This window comes from Homarus americanus, unplaced genomic scaffold (assembly GCF_018991925.1).
Source record: "Homarus americanus isolate GMGI-L3 unplaced genomic scaffold, GMGI_Hamer_2.0 scaffold48354, whole genome shotgun sequence".
Classification (NCBI taxonomy): Eukaryota; Metazoa; Arthropoda; class Malacostraca; order Decapoda; family Nephropidae; genus Homarus; species Homarus americanus.
In genome coordinates this window covers 1917211-1931686 of record NW_024723833.1, presented here as the reverse complement: position 1 = coordinate 1931686, position 14476 = coordinate 1917211, and the positions used below count along the sequence as shown (strand labels likewise).

General features: G+C 36.6%; 1 protein-coding gene across 1 annotated transcript in view; it reads left to right on the top strand.

The window, feature by feature from the left end:
* Window positions 1–325: 325 nt before the first annotated feature.
* The window catches only part of LOC121863725, a 57258-nt gene continuing 43107 nt past the window's right edge, over window positions 326–14476 (top strand). The window contains exons 1-5 of the mRNA XM_042362474.1: window positions 326–1504; window positions 2068–2233; window positions 3204–3395; window positions 6568–6692; window positions 10839–11061. Coding sequence (XP_042218408.1) covers window positions 465–1504; window positions 2068–2233; window positions 3204–3395; window positions 6568–6692; window positions 10839–11061 — 1746 coding nt within the window. The 5' untranslated portion in view covers window positions 326–464. The remainder of the gene's footprint in view (window positions 1505–2067; window positions 2234–3203; window positions 3396–6567; window positions 6693–10838; window positions 11062–14476) is intronic.

Below are 14476 nucleotides of genomic sequence, written 5' to 3'. Positions count from 1 at the left end.
AGAACCATTTATTACTAACAATATAAACAAGACTGATGACACTTCCTTCTACATTTTATCGTGACACGTATAAAATTAATATAAAGAACATGTGCCTCGGTTAATATAAATATTCTATAGAATGCTTGTAACTCATTAAAAATCTAATAAAGCTACTGTATATGTATGATGAACCCACTATTTTCACTTATTGAATTCCTAAATGCATGCATCATACAAACACGATACATAGCAAATAATGTAAATTTTAGCCTAATTTAACAACTAAATATTAAAAAAAATATTTTTAGTAAACAAAGTTAGTATAATTACAGTACGTTTCATTTAAATTTATCAGTGGTTGGTACAGATGGTGCAGGTACAGAGTGTCGTATGCCTTGCCGCGGAGACAGTTCAGAGGAAGATGTTCACTAGACGCCAGACATTTAAATAGCTAAAATCAAGCGTTTTATTACACTTTTGGCATGTTTTCCTCTGTTCAAGTGGTACTTTTGTTTGATGTGAATAGTTTTGCTGAAACCTGCAAGAATGAAAGTGAACTGGAACAGAATGTAGCCAAATTGAAATTAGGATCTTTGAAATTGTTGACAGAATTTGGCGCGCAAACCGAGAAGGGACTTGAAGTTGTTAGATGGGCCTGTAAATATTATGACTCTCTTAACTTCAAACCTGATACGAGCAGGAAAGATTTTATTGATTTTAACAAAAAGTCCTTCGAAGATTTTGAAAATGATCTTACTGATAGATATTGTAAAGCATTTGACAGAAAAGAAACTGGTAGTGAACCTAGTGCAGCCAGCCACCATACGTCAGACTCGTACAGACCTCACTGTTACATCCTCAAAAAGTGTCTCCAGGAAGTGTTGCTTGACTATAATTGGGATACACCAGACATCACTTCCCCTGTCAAGACAACTCGGCGTAAAGTTAAGGCAGGCCACAACAAGCTTATCCCTGAGGATGTCGGCCTTTACAATACTGTCATTGTATGGACCAATGTTCCTAATAATTTGAATGATGCTAAGGAATTTTGTGGTTGTAAAGGAATAGAGGCAAGTGATTTGCATATTACTGGTGATGACTTTATGGCAAGCATTGTTGATCCTTCTATGGTAAAAAGTTTTCAAGAGGATAAACGAATCTGCCTCAATTTTGTAAATTTGCGTGATTGCCTGTTGTCAAACGGAGATGTCATTGATGCTCAAGTTACAAGTGCCATCCAAGGTGGTTTAGCTAAGCTAAGTGGGGGGCTGCATCCAATATGTAATATTGTTCAGACTGTCGTCTCAAAAATTGCCAAAGATGAGGAAATTTCTGCCCCAAGTTGTGTGTTTCCTCCTCCTGCAGCATACATTGCAGGACTCGGTGTACAAGTTTCATGGTGGAAGAAGGCAAAAAGTGGGCGACCACGAAGGCCGCAGCCTGGCCCAGCCTTAATATGGGAGGACTCTGATGGCATATCTTACTTGAAGGCTCAACTGGAAGTTTTAGCTGTTCATGGAAGGTGAGTTTATATTGTATATAAAACTCATGAAGTAGAAGTTAAGCGTTGCAATGATGTAAATTTATTTCATATTAACTTAAGTGAACTTGAAAGGGTAATGCTAAAGTGGTAGTAAACAGGTGAAGAACATAACATTGTTCACAGTGGACAGATGGTAGTGTGGTAGTGAAGGAAGCATGACTAAGAGATGGAGCTTTGTTCCTGGATGTTTTGTTATATCACACTACCAGGTGAAGAGCTATCTTTCTAATGGAGATTTAGAATATAATAACTCTTAGAGCACATTAACATTTTCCTTGTCCCACACCAGGTTTTTAATTGATGTATATTATATTGATCATATCAATGTTAAAGTTTTCAAGATACAGTTTGAAGTAGCACTGCCTTTCTTCCCCTTACAATGATGTACTGTTCTTATAATTGAACATAATCTTTAAAGGTCATTTCATTGTCAAGCTTCTGGTAGCTAAGCTTCATGCTTCTTTGTAAATGTATGAAATGTACATTACAGTTATGCTTTTACCATTTTTCCTTGCTAAATTTAATAATATTTTTTGTTTCAGTTGTTCACGAGAATGGGGCAATGCTGTGGTGGTGGGTGTAGTCCGCAGCAGTGCTGTGAGCATATTAGCTATAGCTGGGGGCATGGGCCACTTGTATGTGTGCCACGCCCCCAACACCACCTTCACAACACTGGTTCATGTGCTGGCCAAATATCAGTTATCCATGGTGAGATGGCACAACTTTCTATCTTTTGTTTGTTTGCATTTTTGGCCTTATACTGTTGTCTTGGTATTGTACCCTAAAGGCTGGTCAGTTAAAATAAGTTAAATAATAAATGTTAAAAATATACCTACAGTATGTGTGTGTCATGCTAAATAGGAATGATTACATAAGTGATCATTTTTATTTTCTTTATATCAAACAAATCTGTTTATAAGGACACGCATGTTGATGATCATAATGTTGTACGAGCTTTAGATCAATAGCATTGTCACTACCCTCACCTAGTAAGGTATACACTAAAGTAGGTTAGTTATGTTCTGATAGTCAATGGTGTATTAAATAAAATCTCTGATTTATCATACAGGAGTACTGTTTAATATAAACTAGTAGTGCTGTACTAATATAAAAGTTAGGCTCAATTGACAAATACATCAGTCAAACCTTTTCCCACATTTTGCAAGCTGGCAAAAAACATGATTAAATCCATTTATTTGTTGTCATCTATTCATTCTTATACCAGTAAAATGTGTATTTGGCTTGGGCACTTCCCTTCCAGAACAAACAAACATCACCCTCTCACTTGTTTTGTGTATGTTACATTATCCTTCCATCTTGTTCTTGGTATTATCGCTCTCTTTACATTTGTCATTTTTCACTTTCACCAACTTTGTTAGCACACATGATTTTAAACTCAATCAACATTTTGTAGCTTTTCCCACCAAACAGTGTCATCTGCAGCTTTGGTGCCCTGTCCATTTGCATCCCATCTCCCCAGTTCTCAATCATTCTTATACAGTATTACTCTAGTTATCATCACACATTTTTGCCAGGGTCCTTTTTTGTTTGGGAATTAGTTTCATTTTCCTGACACACTTCCAACTTTGATGCTGATACAGAAAACAATGAAGCAAATTTGTTCTGTATTTAGAAATATAAAAGACTGAATTGTATTTAAAGAACTGTTGTTTTTCAGGTTTTAAAGTTGAGTTGTGGTGGCATAGCAGTGTTATGTCCATGGGCTGGAGGTGTTGGGTGCTTGGCTGTGATGTCTGCTTCAGGACTGGTCACTCCACCATTAAGCAACCAAGCCAGCAATAAAGAGTCTCGATATACAGATCCTCATCTTCTCAAATTCGTGGCACAAACAGTGGAAAAATGTTTAAATGTAAGAGGACAAATTTTATATTTATCCAAGATATTTTTAAATAAAGTAAACCTGTAACTTGAGATTATAACTGGATGTTATAATTGTTGCTGTAGTATGTTACCCAGTCTTGTCTTGTACATATATTTTGAAATCATGAAAAGGGAGATTGAAATACTTACCAATATGTGTATGTTAGGTACTGCTTAATTATCTATATATGGCTGGATATCTGTCAACCATTATACAATATTTCTAATTTATGACTAGTTCAAAAGTTGTCTCCCAGTCTTCCAGTATACTTGGGCTTAAAGTGCTCTTGTTTTCCTGCTAAAATTGTATCAGTTTGACTAACTTCTGAGTTCTATTTATCAACCATTTATAGCAATCCATACTGCATTAGTGTACTTTTCCATGGCATTATCACTTTTCAGGGAATTATATTTTTATTTGTGAATTTAATTTCTCTGTTTTGAGAATGGTAAGTGGTAGCTCATAAGGTTGCTTGAGTAGCTGTCAAGAACCATCAGAGCAGAAGAGTTAAAAAAGAAAACTATTGCCAATACCCACAGACCTTCTGGTGTCACATCAGCTTAATGGGTCAGCACCCACTAAGTACAGTAATACCCTTGTCTGCCTGTCCATTAACCACTGCACACCATAAGAGTGTTTACCTGCTTCTTAATTTATCTTTACCTCTTTTGATGGTGTGCTGTATTATCTCTTGAGGGGAAAGGCTCATTATAATCTCCCTGAAAAGATTCTAACCTTCATGTATTAAAGGTGCTTAATGGAACACCTGAATCTTTTTTACCAATTCTTTTATGTAATAGCTCAATTAACGCACAGAAAACAGATTAATAATTTGGAAAATAGTTTTTGTGATCAGTGAAATTTTACTTTATGAATCAATTGAAGAACTTGGAGGTCCACATACAATATTGTTGTCAATAATAATACACGATCACTGCTTTAGATTGGATCTGTTAATTATATACGGTAATGTATACTGTAATATAAAAGTACAGTAATGAGGTGGATGTGCAAACAAACTATCAAGAGGAAATTTGATTCAACCAGATTCAGGATTCACTGTTTTAGAAAAGTAACCACATAAGACCAGCAAGAACAGAGTGATCAGAAAGATAATTACAAGTAGTAGGCAGCTGTCAAACAGGGAGGTACTACCGCCTGGGAAGATATTGGAAGCATAATGTGTCGGCTAATGGTAGACTCTGCTGCCATATGGCACCACAAAAATTGTGACCAAGTCCCAGGTTGCTGATCTGACTTTCTGCCTTATTTACACAATTGCAGGGTCTCAATTGTTTCTCTTACTTTGACAACACAAAAATATATGGATTGTTTCTCACTCTTGATCTTTTTTCTTTCTTTTTTAATGATGGTCCTTTATTATTATTATTATTATTATTATTATTATTATTATTATTATCATTATCATTATTATTATCATTATCATTATTATAATTATCATCGTTATTATTATTATTATTATTATTATTATTATTATTATTATTATTATTATTATTATTATTATTATTATTATTACAACATTTTTGCCCCCCAGGCCCCGAAGTTGGTCAGTGACCTGCACCCGGGTGGGCTAATCACCGTAAAAAAAAAAATGCCCCTGAAAATGTAAAATGTGCAACACATTTTACATTTTAAAGGATTTTTAATTTAATACATACCCATGAATATCAGGTTAATATCAAATAGTAACAACAGTACTTTAAGACATCATGATTTTACAACATTCCATCATCATCAGATGGGCCTCACATGTACAACAGTATCACAGTCACAACTTATGTAAACTGTGCACAGAATCCATTGTTCAATCAATTTGACTGGCAATAGTTTGTGCATGAACAGCATAAGAAAAGTTCACACTTGTCCATTACCATAAGTGTAAAAATGTGATCCCAAATTGAAGACTAATTTCACCATCAGTGAGCCATATATCTTACACACACACACTCTGGATGTTTTGTTAAGAGACATTCGGTTCTGTCTTCAATCTGTCATTTAGCACCCGTCATCTTTATTGTATGTGCTACCTTTTCCTATTTCCCACACCTATTCATGTCTTGTTCTGGCTAAATTGTTTATAGTCATCATTTGTTCATAATGGCTTTAAATAACAAAATAGGAAAATAATGCTTCTGTTTTTATATTTGCTACCAATTGTTTGTTTCTTTAAGAATCTTAATTTTTTCTTTATTGGTTTTCCACTTTTAGTATGGGCTGGATCAGGGAAACAAAATTATGTATGATTTATTTTTTTAGCCCACCCTGGTGCATATGCAATATATTTGTATTAATGATCTGATATGCTATTCAACCTTGTATGGAGACACAGAAGCAAGTGAAATGTGTCATGTTTCTGAGAGTGGATATGTCAGTGAATGTAACAATGGTTATTGAATTATAGAGTATCTGCAGGAAAGAAAGTTTTACTATAGATACAGTATACATGGGAAAGTGAGAATGGGGACTTGTGGGGAAATAATTGGGGTAAAATTTTTGTATGAAGAAGGAAGTAAATTAGAAGTGAAAAATTATATGCATGAAAGCAGTACGTGAGGTGAATTGGGTGCAGAGAATATGAAATACAATAGCAGGAAGGAAATTCAGAATTGAGAGGACTTCAGATAGTGGGCCAATCAGATTTGCCTGGGTGATAGGGACATATTCAGGGAAAATGGAATAAAGATTGAATAAAAAAGTATAATTCAGAGATGGATGAAAGAAGACTTCACACCTCTGAAAAAAAAATGATGGAATTATGATGTGAGTGAGGTATTAGGTAGGAAGGTGATGGATATCCAGTAAACAGTGGTGAACATATACAGAGAGCATTGTATTAGGTGGTTTATGGGAAACAGACAGATTTTGAACTAGGTTGTATGAAACAGTGGGCAAACCAAATGAAAGTCTTGGGGCTGTGTTTTGTAAAGGGAACATCATAGCAGAACATATATTTGTTACAATGGTCAGAATGAATGATTGACTATGAATAATGATATAGTCTGTGTTGGTCTTGATTCCAGTCACCTTGTGTTATATGAGAAAGCAAATGGAAGAGAGTGAAACTACTGTAAATTTTTTATTTATTATTTTTATATATAATATAAAATTTATTCCTGTTTCAACACGCACTTTTCCACAGGGTGCTCCACCTCACACCAGTGGGGAGCCAAGTACCACCACAAAGAGGTTTTCTGCAAATCAGACAGAGCGGTGGTTTAAACCTCTTGATGCATGTAGTGACTCCATAAAGCAGATCAGAAAAAAGTAAGAACATGGTGATTCTTGGATGGTAAAGAATATTGAACTCCAACATTTGGTTACCTTTTGTTTCTTTCATTAATTTTCTGTTCTCTCGCGACTAATATTTCATGTCTGATCTTTTCTTCCTTTTCACCACTTCAGTATTCCTTCACCCTCATATCTTTTTGTATCTCTCTCACTCTCCAACTCTTTTGTACCTTTTTTTTTTCTCCTTAAATTGATTCTGTAGTAGGTAGTAGGCAGCTACCAAACAGGGAGGTACTACCGCCTGGGAAGATATTGGAAGCATAATTTGTTGTCTAATGGTAGACCCTGCTGCCATATGGCATCAAAATTTTTTTCACCAAATCCCAGGTTGCTAATCTGTCTTTCTGCCTCATTTATACACAATTGCAGGGTCTCAATTGTCTCGCTTATTATTGACAACACAACATATATAATCGTACTCACTCTTGATCTGTTCTATTCTTTCTGTTCTTTTATTCTCCTATGGTATCAGTTGACAATAATATTGAAGCGGGGCCTTTTCGGATGGATCCTACTGGTCGGGAAAGCTGTGGACCCCAGGGCCAACCTGATGATCATCAAACTACTGGGGCCTCAACTGACGCCACCGCGGTTGCTGGAGGATCGGCTTTTTTCACACTTCATTATTCCAACATTCGCGGCCTGAGATCCAATTTTCCTTCTGTGGAGCACCATCTATTAACCTCTTCCCTCGACCTCTTACTACTATCCGAACTTCAACTGACCAAAGCAGCTTCACCCAAACCTTTTCAAATCTCCACTACATCCTTTATACCTCTTTCCGTTCTAAGGGAGGTGTATGTGCCAACTGCAACACACTTATGTACACCTATAGTTCAACTCACGGATCTTGAATCTTCCCTTTATGATGTCATCTGACTCAAAATATCTCTTCCAACTATGACTGTTTTTTTTTTTTTTTCCTATACTGTTCTCCCAACTCTGCCAACTATTTGGAACTCTGACTATCTCACTTCTTGCTATGGGTCGTTGCTGTCCTCACACCCCAATACTGAGATCCTCTACCTTGGGGATTTTAATATACATCACAGAAAGTGGCTTGTCTCTGCAAGGGATGACCCAGGTGGAGCCAAGGTGCGCTCTTTTTCCTTACTGAAAGATTTGGAACAAATAAACACCCTACAAGCATTCCTGATCGAAACGATCAACTTACTAACATTCTCGATCTTTGTTTTACCTCTAATGCCTCACACTATTCTAACTCAATTTCTGCCCCCTTGGGGTCTTTTGATCACAACCTTATTTCTATTAAATCAAACTGGGCACGACCGCCTCCCCCACCCCCTCTAAACTGGTCCTTAACCATCTGTAATAACTTCTGCACTCCTTCTTTTCCGACCTGATAACTCTATAGCCAACTCTCCCCCTGTTAAAGCCAATCTCTTTGGCACCTTATTCTTCTCTAACTCCACCTTCGATGATTCCAACTCTATCCCTCCTACCCCTGCTGCTCCTACTGAACCTATGCACTTTCCTATAATCTCCACTCGTAGGGTTGCTGGTGTGTTATCCAGGTTGGATGTGAGTAAGGCGCTTGGACCGGATGAAATTCCCCTTCGTGTTCTCAGGGAGTGTGCTGAAGTTCTGGACCCTGTACTTGCTCGCCTCTTTCGCCTTTGCCTCAGAACCCAAATTTTCCTTTTTCTTGGAAGCATGCCTCGGTTCAGCCCATCACCAAAATAGAGTGACCATTCTAACCCCTCTAACTATCACCCCATTGCCCTAACTTCATCCCTGTTAGATTTTCTAAGCTATCTTGAACTCCCATTTTCTCCATCACCTTGAACGCCATTCTCTTTTGTCGGATCACCAATATGGCTTTCACCAAGCGAAATCTACTGGTGATCTGCTCTCCTATTGCACCCATCCTTGGTCATCCTCTCTAAGGGATTATGGGGAAAGTTTCGTCGTGGCCCTCATAATCTCCAAAGCACTTGACATGGTATGGCACAAGTCTTCGCTCTCTAAACTTCCCTCTTATGGTTTCTCTCCCCCACTTTGTTCTCTAATCTCTAGCTTCCTTGAGAACCAATCTGTGGCAGTTGTTGTCGAGGGATCGATCTATCCCTCTTTCTCTACCAATAGTGGTGTCCCACAGGGTTCTTTTCTTTCACCTACTCTCTTCCTTCTTTTTATCAATGATTTACTTCACACTACAACTAATTCTATCCATTCTTATGCTGATGATTCTACTCTTCACTCTTCTTCACATTTTCCCCTTCCTTCTAATTGTCAAACTAGATCTGTTTCTGGAGCTGATATCATTACATCTCTCAATGCGGATCTGTGCAGCATCTCCGAATGGGGAGGTAGAAACTTGGTTAAATTCAATAGTAATAAAATTCAGTATTTACCAATTACACTTTCCAAATTAGATGATCTCCCACCAATCACATTTCAGGTTGCTATCATTCTGCCAAATTCTAAAATAGATATGCTAGGCCTCACCATTTCCTCTAATATGTCATGGAAGCCACACATCCTGAACATTGCTAAAGCTGCCTCCCGAAAGCTGGGAATGCTGTACAAATGCTGTAGCTACTTCACTCCTGAGCAGTTGCTTCAAGTATATAAGGGATTCATTCATCCTAACTTGGAGTACTGCTCTCATACCTGTGGTGGCTCTTCTTCTGTCCGACTGTTAGATAGGGTGGAATCAAAGGCATTTCGTCTTATTATCTCTCCTCCTTTAGTCGACAATCTCTCTTCCCTTTCTCTTCGTCGCAATGTTGCTTCACTCTCTCTCTTTTACAGGTACTTTAACGGTCAATGTTAGTGGATTTGGCATCCTGTGTACTGCCGGCAAGGCCGTGGGCTCGTAACACACATCTTACCCGCGTTGCCCACTGTTTCTCTGTGGATGTTGGTCACACTAGAATAATCCGTTATAGTACAGTGGTCCCTCGGTTAACGAGCACAATTCGTTCCAGAAGGTTGCTCGTTAACCGAAACCATTGTTTCAATGGGTTTTTGGGTAATTGGTTCCAGCTCACCGAAAATTACATACAAACTAAAAATAAATGCAATAAAGTACACTTACTTTGAGGTGTGCATGTAGAAGGCTCCTGGTTGATGATGATGTTGATGGGAATTAGAATGGGGGTGGAGGAGAAGGGGTAGAAGAAAAGTCATTGGGGTGAAAGAGAAGTCACCCCATGCTGCCATTTCACCCATAAAATTTTAGTTCACTTGGTGTAATTCAAGATTATTTTCTTTAAATCAACACTGCACTGCATTATATATTGTCAATATGTAAAATATATTTCAAAATGACCAATAATTTGACTGGAAACACAGAAAAAAAAGCGTTAATGTTGAAGAGTCTCAAACAAGATGTTCCTTCCTCGGAACTGGTAAACAAACTGACACCAAGCTTGTTGTGTTGAGTGGCTGTTTAGCGCGCAAAAAACTAGTTCCCTGTACTTCAATTATTGTATGTTCAATAATTGTTAAAATGACTAAAAAATTTAATATAAAATTTTTTAAATTATTGAATAGTACAACCTTCTTGATATGTACTAAAATGGTAAGGAATTTAAGCCCTAAAACCGATTACTGTATTGGTGGACTAATACTACAGCTGGTGGGCAGCCAAATGCAGGCGAAAGCATGTTGGGAAAAATTTGTAAGGAATTCGTTAACCGAGGGTTTGCTCGTTAACCAAAGTGAAGAATCTTATGGAAGGTAATTCGTTAACCGAGGGATCACTGTACATCATTCTTTCCTCACACAGCCAAACTGTGGAATGCTCTGCCTTCTTCTGTGTTTCCATACTTATACAATCTGTCTCACTTTAAAAGGCTGGTTTTCCAGCATCTTCGTGGTGTAGATTAATATACTCTTTTTCTTTTCTATTTTTAATTTCTTTTTACTCTTATTTTTTACCCCCCAGGCCCCGTTGTGGGTCGATGACTTGTGCCCGGGTGGGCTACTCCCCGTAAAAAAAAAAAAAAAAATCAGGTGACTTTAACTAGATCATATAGACCTTCATAACTTATGTGTGAGTCACCACACCAGTTTATTAAATATAACCCTGTTGACTATACAGTAGTGTGTTTATGATGTACTTTGTGTATAATGTAAATTCCATTTTTTGTCCAGGAGGGTGAACAGGATAGAACGAAAAGCCATGCAAGAACGTCTCCAAAAAAGATATCGACCCCAGATCCCACGACCTTTGGCTACTGGGGAGATAGGCCCATTAGATCTAGTTGACATAACACAACCTCCAGCTGATCCTGCACCTGCAGCCAAACCCACTATGTCAAGAGCACAGCAATTAGTCAAAAAGAGCCATATTGTAACTGCACAGCAAAAAGTTAAGGTCAGTATTTCTCTCTCTTCTGGAATATGGTGGTAATCATGTGAGGAAGGAGTCATGGGAACCCTAGAGTGTCAACCTGTAGACTAGTTAACAAAGGCCTTTAAGAAACAACTTAAGAATTTTTGAAAGCTTATGATCCTGAACAGGGTACAGTGATGGAGAATTACAGGGTGTAGGATGTATTAAAATTAAAGGGTATATGAATGAAGAAGTCAAACTGTCTTTTTTGTGATCTTTCATTGTAATACAGTACAGGAAAGCTTCTGATAACGACGGCTCTACTAACGACAATTCATATTTAAGACCCTGGTTAATTTAGGATCCAATTAAATTTACACCATTATTTCTTCGTATTTATGACAAAAATAGAATAAGAAATAAAATAAAATTACATTTTCATATAAATAATAACTAAATCCTGATATGTATTATTCAAATAAATAAACACGCCTTGCGCGCGAAAGCTACCGGGCTTGTGAGTGGTGACGCCAGCATCACTAGTATAACAGTCGCAGCTTGGCAAGTCTTTTGTTTTCACGCATCTGAACAGGAAAAGGAGAAAAACTTTCACATTTCTAATGGTATTTTTGCGTACCAGTGCAACATGAGCAAGAGATGGTAGTGCTGGTTCAAAAGCTAAAAGAAAGTGCCTAAGCTTAGCTGAGAAACTAGATGTGTTAAAACGATATGAAAAAGGTGAGAGGTCTGTGGATATTATGTGGAGCAAGCAATGAACATATTTTCTGAAGTGGATCCACTAACAGAATGAAGCATTAAAATTAACAAGGATGTGAAAAATGCATATGACCCCGACATAAAGAAAGCAGCTGTGCAAGGTTCTTTTGACAGTTTTAGTATTCAAAGGCCTACACCATCAACTGAAGCTACACCATCAACTTCAGGTATAGCTACACCATCAAATTCAGCAGCAGCTTCAACAATAACTATAGTTTCAGCAACAGCTTCAGGTTCAGCAACAGCTATGGTATCTTTATGGAAAGCTACAGCTTCAGCCAGAGTTGAACCTTATGACATAGGAACTTTGTCATCTGAGTAAAAACTCGCACAACATCATTGGCTGTCCTTATGTTTTTGACTTTACCACCATTGGTGAGTAGAATTTTTTTTTTACATTCGTAAGTACCGTATATACTCGTGTATAGTTCGAGTTTTTAAGACCAAATTTTTAGGCAAAAAATTGGGGGTCGTCCTATACATGAGTAATAGTTTTGTTAGGTTGAACCCGTGCATGATGGGAAGGGCGAGGAGCAACTTTTAGCTTCAGACATGAAAAATATTTACCATTTACTGCCAGTAAACAATGGAAACATAAAATATGTACCAATTAGTAATGAAAAGTTGTGCAGTTCCTTCAGCAAATGAAGCTCACCAACTTACAATAGGCTAAATTACCTTACAACGTGTTTTCAGTAGTCTATGTTGAAGTTCTTAGCACAGACTAACTTATCGTATCATATACGGTTTCACAGTTCTCATTGATCTACAAAAAATACCGGTAATAAAAACCTTTTCGATATTTCACACTTAATATAATACCCGGTAATCTACTTCAACCTCCTATTGTTTACAACGACGCATGACGCACCACCAGCTGTTGCGTATCAGCTAGACGGTACACGTGTTTTTCGAATCGTTTTCAGTTAAAAAACTGTTACATCACATGTATATTTTACCTTAACTGTGCCTGAATGAAAATATTCTCGGAAATAAATAGTAGTTTTGCTGAAACGTGATGTATTTTAATGTAAAATAGGATAAAATACATGACGAAAAAAAAAGATTTCACCTAACCTTCCGATGTTCAAGAGAAGTTACTCGTTTTTTTAATAGTTATTGGTTAAAATATTGTTATATTACAATGGTATTCTATTCATACTGTGCTTGATATAATGCATTCACGGAAATGTAATATTTTTGCTGAAATGACGTACGTATTACAGTGGAAAGTGGGATAAAATCGTGACGAAAACAATGACTTTCGCTTTCTTTCGTTCAAAAGGTGTTACTGTAATCGCTTTTCGAATGGTTTTCAGTTAAAAAACTGTTGTATTACAATAATATTCTATCCTAATTGACTTGAATAAATACTACGATACCATAATTTTGAATATTTTCATTAAAATCCATCAAAATCATTTTCCTTGTCATTGTCTGCAGCACCAAACAGCTTCTCCCAGTCCTCTCCTTGAACAGGGCTAAAGGGTACGCGAATTATCCGGGTGTACTGTATAAACATTAATTCAATCAAATACATGTTCAGTAATAAACAATAATGAATCTTTTTTTACATGTTCTTAATAAGCTAAATGACGCTGTGTGTCCTTGAGTGCGCACGTATACGTTGGCGTTCCACTATCAGTTTCTCACTTTTTTCTTTACCATCAGTGGTTACTTCTACTGTATATACACTAAATAACATTAATTAAAACATACATATTATTTTACATTAATTTTACTACAGCAACAACCAGGGTCTTATTTTCTCCGGTTTCAGATGGATAACTGACATCATGGGTGTAAACACTGACAACAACAATGGCATCCCATCTCTTGTGTGACCATATTATTATTATTGGCTTATATTGTAGTATAAAGTGCATTCATAAACATTAAAGAATATAATTTGCAATTTTCATTAATTTTATTGCTTTATTTTAATTGTAATTAATGATTCATGATACGATGATTCACCTCACACTGCAATATTGGAGGACACATTACCGTCATTATTCGAGGCTTTACTGTACTGTATTTCTTTTTATTCTTGAGTCTTTGACTTTGTAGTTTTGAGTGCTGGTGGATTCTTTAGAAGAACTGGTACTTTTAAGAAAGAAAAGACCAGCTGCTACTATTATTATTATTATGAAATGTTCAATCCATATGTAATTATAATAGGGTTTGTAGTTTCAATTCCTCAACCCCCCCCCCTTTTTTTTTTTACTAGTATCCTGTGTTATAAATATATTTTTATTTTATTTTTTAATATACGTAGCATGAAATTCATGAAGTACAGAATTACAATCTCTTATAAATTGTGAATAATTATTGTAGCATTCATATAGTTTGGAATTGTCTTTAATTGGTGTAAACTTTTGCTTATTGTGAACTATAACTAGAAGAGTTTTGCTCTAGTAACATGAGTTTCCCTAAATTTACAAGCATGGTGTTACCTGGGTCTCCTGCCCCTATATAAAGTGCCCTTTTGATTTAAGGGGCCTTGAATCAAAGTTAAAGGTCATTGTTGTTAAAAACATAGTTGTTTTTCAAGAAGTAATGAGCTTCCATGGTACATTTATACATTCCTCCAAAGGAGATGAAATGCCCTCTTTTTTTCAGAGTTCCTAGATGTCAGCTTTACACTAAAACAAATATTAGTGTATGAACTACGTTTAAC